This window comes from Triticum urartu, chromosome 4A, assembly GCF_056163025.1.
Source record: "Triticum urartu cultivar PI428250 chromosome 4A, HENAU_Tu73, whole genome shotgun sequence".
In the NCBI taxonomy this organism is placed as follows: domain Eukaryota; kingdom Viridiplantae; phylum Streptophyta; class Magnoliopsida; order Poales; family Poaceae; genus Triticum; species Triticum urartu.
The window spans coordinates 467,644,889-467,651,049 of record NC_141876.1 but is presented as its reverse complement, the minus strand read 5'-3'; the positions used below and the strand labels follow the sequence as shown (position 1 = coordinate 467,651,049).

Here is a 6,161-nt window from a genome sequence, read left to right as displayed (position 1 = left end):
CACACACCACGCAGGCTGAGCTTTCACCGAGTGGTACCGTGTGTGCTCCAAAGAGCAGACACAAGCTAGGCTTCAGATGAGCAAACCTATCGCAGTTAAGATGAGAATGGCCAGAGGCTGCGCACCCCCAAATAAAGGGCATTGCTCGTGCTCTTCCGTGAGAGAAAAATAGGGCAGTTTTTAAGGCACTGCTGCTGGCTATGGACAACTGGCAAGTGGCCCTCAAAATTATGTGTATTGGCACTTGGCGGTAGTGTTTTCGGGGAATATATATGGGCAGAAATGCTATAACTGCGCCACGTACGTAGAGAGTTTCGCGCTTGGCTATTTATGATAGGATGTGCATATTGTTGACGAGCTTGATCCAATGAGGAAAACCCATCATTTCCAATCATGACCTAATCATGGCGTTACGGCCGTCGACACTTCTGAATTGTGTGACCTGAGAGGTTACATCATCTGTACAGTGGCACTCCACTGCAAAACTGATAAAAAGGTCGCATTCATGTACATATGCAAGATAGCACGACTTTTTATGCATATTCTGTCAAAGGGTAGTATTCCGATGAAGGGAAACATTTCAGTCCGAATACTACCCTTTGAACGCACGGACGAAGGGTAGATACTCTATTTTCTAACACAGTACAGATGCAGACGCTTATACATATGCATGTACGCTCATCCCTATGAACGCACGCACGTACATCCTACCCCTGTGAGCACCCGCGAGAGACTGAGTCGGCACATCATCTTAAGATTGATGAAGTCATCATAGATGCCTTCGTAGTCAATGGGAACGTCTTCTCTCACTGAACGCACATCGCCGGAAGGCTTGAAATAAATTCAGAAAAATGCGAGCACCAGTGTCTAAGTCTCAGACTTGAACTCTGGTGGGCTAGAGATACCACTGTCCTCCTAACCATCAGACCATAGATTGGTTCACCCCATCCACATATAATTGATCATAACGCTTATGTCGTTCTTGACAGGCATTTGCCAGCCGTTTAGAATGTCTTTGGACTTTGGATGGGGAATTATAGCGAGGCATACATATGTTTATAAGCGTTTAGATCTAGAGCATCACCATCCATTCCCTCAAATCTCTGTAACACTCTATTTTTTCATTTGAGGAGTTAAGCACTATTGGGAGTTAAGTTTAGTCGGGAAGGATAGGTGAAAAAACTCATCACATTTTGAGGAGTTTTGTTCTCCCCCCCCCCCCCCCCCCCCCCAACTAAGCATCCCTTCTCTCCATGGCTTGGCTCTTCCATTGGCTCTCCCTTTCCGGGCCTCTCTATCAGTCCTTCATCCTCTTGCACCTTACACATATGGCCGTCCACTGCTCTCGGTGTCAAGGTGATTCCCAGTCCATCATACATCTAAGCCACATGGCAACCCGTAGTACTTGTTCAGACATCGTTGAGCACTAGCTACATGAACATCGGGCGGCGGGTGAATATTTCCTCCTAAGACCAGTACTTGAACGTTTGCCTTACCATCATTTTGGTTAAATTGAGTATCAAAATTATAAAAAGACCCTTCATCTAAACACCCCTCATTTTGCCCATAGTAACCATCAAAGTGGCTCAAAACACTTCTCACAACAAGTCCTAGGAAAACTTTCATGAAAAAATAAAGAAAAAAGCACTTTTCCCCATGAATAAACTACTTCCTCCGATCCACTTAATTGCCGCTGATTTAGTATAAAGTTGTACTAAATTTTACTAATTTGGATCGGATGGAATAATAATTTGGCTAACTCTTTTCTAAAGCCTCCAGGATCACTTGACCACTAAATTATCGTATCCCAAGCACGTTACACCTGGCCAGTTTTGTTTAAGCAAAAAAATGGTTCTATAAATTATCATAGTTTAATAAATTTATGGGCACATGGAGTTTTGTCTAATAATATGACCATTCAGATCTGTGCAAAAAGAATCATAATGTTTTACACATAGATTTCATCCTCTAACTGAAATGTTGCTGATATTTTGTGAATCTTTTCTTGGCATGATTTTTTCATTCCAGAAACCTTCCAAGTGGTAATTTACTCTGAGATGTGATAGTTTAGGGTGTTACGTGAGATCACTAAATGTGAGCTAAAACCTATATATTGAGGGGATATCAGTTACACGTTAATTATGTGTATAGTGTAGATCTTGATATTTAATATGATGCTAATTGCATGCTACACGAGTTGAGCGTTCGCCATTAGGTCACTGGATCGACGTGGTTTGATTGCCTAGATTTGTTGGATCTGCCCCTTTTGTTTTTTTCACATTGGTATAGATATAGAGATATAGAGATTTAGATGGATGCACGGTGCTTAATAGGAGAAACAAGCATGCCCTTTCAGAAGTGTAGGAGATCTCCAATGGTTGGAAGTCCAAAGTAGCTTAATCAAATTAAACAAGGGCAAATGGGATTTGTAGAAATAAGAACAATGGTGGAACTCCTTCCTATGCATTTTATTTGTAAGGAAATTAAGGTGGGCATGCCAGACTACCCAATTGCAGGACTCTTAAATATGTGTTGCTCTAAATAATAATCGGCATACACATAGATAATACTTCATACTCATACATATTTAATGTATCATATATGATTTGCATAATTTCATAACTGTAATTAACAGATAGCAGATATATAGATTACCTTTACTATTATTACGTATACGGACATGTTCATGTGCTAGTTAAGTTCCCACCACATATAAATTTCATAGACATCTAACCATCACTTGAGTTAAATTGTATGTCTCAATAATATGTGAGACATAATATATGGTGACTAATTCAGAATTTGTTGCAAATATATAGCAGCAACCATCACAAAGGCACACACCATAATAATCAATGTAATTAACAGACTAATATGAGTAGAGTTTGGCTAGGCATTTTTACATGCTGATTTACAAATAGGACCCATATTTAGAGATTTGGAACCGGGGAATATGAGAATTGTAATATTGGTCGATTCTGATAAGCAGGCAACTATAAAATTAATACTTAACTTCATGGATTATGGTAATAGTTTACCATAAGAGCAAAGGAAGAGTCTAGGACTAGGAAACCAAAAATAAAATGCATGCATGCAATTAAGAGTTGATGCACTAGTTCTAGCTAGTGTGACGTGATCAGTCAAAACTCTACAAAGAGAGGAACATCGGAATACACTGATGAAACTAGTACAGATGGAATATATATACATACAAGTTCACTGAAAACAAATCAATCATACATTCATTTCATGCAAGTTTGCACTGAGCACAATCTAATAATTAACCAATCTCCAATCCCCAAGTAAATGGAAAAAAACGTACGTACTAGTATGACCATATATACCCATCATTTAAGTATATCCCTCCATATGTAAGTGTGAAAAGGTTTTTAAAGGTAAATAACACAATGGACACGTACTACTACCCTGGCAGACCAAATGGGTGCAAAAGTGTTACTAACCAATGCAAGGAGCAACTTTAACTTGAATCCCCTACCTTAGACCATCATGAGCTAGCAGCGCTTCTACAGTACTAGTACCAGATGAAGAATTAAAGCTTGAACCCCTTCTTTAATTTAGCACTCTCCTGCTCAAGCCATGCATGTGCATCTCTTCTAGCCATGCCGGCCGATTGTCCAAGAAACTGCGGTGTATACTACAACAGGCCGCCGCCGTCGCCACCGCCCGACGAGGAATGGAATCCGGGGATGTTCATGGTCCAGCTGCCACTGCCATTGCCGTTATTGTCGCTGGCGTTGCCACCCCAGACGCCATCCCCTTGGCGTAGAGCCTCCATCACGAACTGCCTCTGCAAGGTCATCTCTTGCCCTTTGCTGTCCGCCTGCTTCATTGACCCTTCGTCGCTCCTCGCTGTGCTTGCACTAGACTGCCCTAACGTGAACATCGCCGGCGACGGTGCCGGTGCCGCTGCGCTGCTCCCTGCTGCCCGATTAGCTTGCAGCCCCAGTTGGTACATGGGCGGCGCCGGTGGAAGTTCCAAGAACGGGAACTGCTGCTGCTGCTGCTGCACCCGCCACTGCTCCAGTGACGCGCCAAAGGTGGCGCCCCCGCCGCTGGCCAGAGGGAACTGATCCACGCCGTCCATGTGGTGGTGGTGCTGCTGCATGGCGAGCTGCGGGAGGCCGGCGGAAAAGGCTAGCCCTAGGTTGGCCCCCGGCGGATGCATCGCGCCCATGAACGGCAGGTGGTGCGACATGGAGCTGAGACCCGGAGGGATGGATGCACCGTCGCACCCCAAGGTGGTGGACGCCGCGGTTGATGGCATAGATGACGCGCCACCGGGCAGCTGCCTGGCCGAAGAAGAAGATGGCTTGGAGGAGGACGCGGCGCCGGCGGATGACTTGGACGAGCGCTTGTTTCGGCGGCACCCACCCCCCACGGGGACGGACCGGAGGGCGCCCCCGCGCGTCCAGTAGCGGCGGCATGCCTTGCAGAAGTGGCGGGGCTGCGAGAGGGAGTAGTTGTTGTAGTAGCAGAACTTGGTGTTGGTGGAGTCGCACCGCGGGCACTTGAGCGCCGGCTCCGGCTGCGGCACCCGCGCCATCCGCGCGCGCTCCGTCATGGAATTTGGCCTCGCCTGCTGCCCGGCCGCGGCTTCATTGGCCGCTGAGCTTCTCGGCAACCCACCGACCTCGGGCGTCCCCGCCGCCGTACCCGCCGTCGGATCCACTGGCATATGCTGTGCATCGCCTACTCCGCCACCGCCCGTCGCCCTCTGCTGCTGACCTTGCTGTTAAGTACGCACACGTAAACATGTTATAGATCAGGAGAAGAAAGGAGGAGAGAATTGTCTGTGAATATTCAAGAGGAGAATATATATCTTCATGCTAAGCTACTTTAATTTTGCCAAATTCTCTTTCCATGAAGAAGCTGGCTATGGATGGACGGATCGCAGCTGGAGTGCTCTACAACGAGCGAGAATTGAAGGACAGGGAGAGGGAGGATCATGTAGTACCTGGTTATTCCAATTAGGCGGATCTAGGTATGCAGCCGCTGGAGGGAACACCATGGAAGCCAGTTAGTGTGGTGGATATATTTCCTCTCTCTCTCCCTTAACTCCAGCTTTTTTGCTGCTGAATTCAGATCTTTTCTCTAGAATTTGCACTTTTGCTTGTTGAGGATTTGTGTTTGCAAAGAAAAGGAAACAATCAGGGGAGAAGGAAGGGCGAGGTGGTGGAGTCCTCTACCTAGCTAGCAGGTGGTGGAGAATCACATCCAGCAGTCACAAGAGAGAAGACAGCAATGAGAGAGAGAGAAAGGAGGAGGGGGAGGAGAGAGAAGCTAGGAAAGAGAAAGGGCGGGGAAAAGCATGTATTTATCTTCTCCTTTTGTGCGTATGGTAGCTTTACATTTCTAGTTTTTGCTTTGTGGGGCTGGCAAGAATGTTTGAGAGAGAGAGATTAAAGTTGCCTTAACGTTTAAGGTTAATACCCCTTTTCCCCCGAAAAATAAAGATTAATACTCTTCCAGCATTGTGGAGATTGGTATGAAATGGTTAGGCTGGTCATAGTGGGGAGTAACTTGTACTAGTGCAATATATATGATACTAGTTTAAATTACTATTTATATAGTGCAAAGTACTCCCTCCGTTTCTTTTTAATCCGTATATAAGGTTTGATCAAAGTCAAGTTTTATAGAGTTTGACTAATTTTATATTAAAAAATATAAACATTCACAACATGAAAATTAATATTATCAGATGCACAATGAAACGTATGTTCATACTATATAATTTTAGTATTGTAGATGTTTATATTTTTTATATAGATTTGGTCAAACTTTGTGCAGTTTGACTTTGACCAAATCTTATATGCGGAGTAAAAATAAACAGAGGGAGTAACATAGTAATGGTGGCATAGATGACTTTATTTAATAATTTATAGACTCATTTTGTCTTGGGAAGCGCTATGTTCAACATATTATGTTAGCACTTCTCATTAACTACTCGTCACATAAGCAAAAATTTCTTGGAGCGCGCTATGTTACTACTATTACTAGCCTAAAATTTCTCAGAGTGCCCTACTACTACTTGTACTAGCAGTAGTGTGGGGTAGGATCCACGCTAGTGCTAAATAGCCGTAGCGTAGGGTGTTGCCCTGTGCCACTACTATTCCTGCATATTTGATTTTCTTTATATTTAT

At 44.3% G+C, this 6,161-nt stretch overlaps 1 protein-coding gene across 1 annotated transcript; it reads right to left on the bottom strand.

Moving 5' to 3' along the window:
* Positions 1-3,176: 3,176 nt before the first annotated feature.
* LOC125552139 (uncharacterized) lies at positions 3,177-5,300 on the bottom strand. Its single transcript, XM_048715621.2, has 2 exons — positions 4,976-5,300; positions 3,177-4,750 (listed from the first exon to the last, which is right to left on the bottom strand). The coding sequence occupies exons 1-2, from the start codon at positions 5,027-5,029 to the stop codon at positions 3,656-3,658; spliced, it is 1,149 nt and encodes a 382-aa protein (XP_048571578.2). The 5' UTR covers positions 5,030-5,300; the 3' UTR covers positions 3,177-3,655.
* Between the last annotated feature and the right edge of the window lie 861 nt (positions 5,301-6,161).

What these genes read in the sequence shown, in the direction of transcription:
- LOC125552139 (XM_048715621.2), bottom strand. Translation starts at nt 5,029, where the DNA reads ATGGTGTTCCCTCCAGCGGCTGCATACCTAGATCCGCCTAATTGGAAT. An exon ending in CGCCTAATTGGAATAACCAG is followed by an intron (nt 4,751 to 4,975) that starts GTACTACATGAT and finishes CGTACTTAACAG; the next exon opens with CAAGGTCAGCAGCAGAGGGC.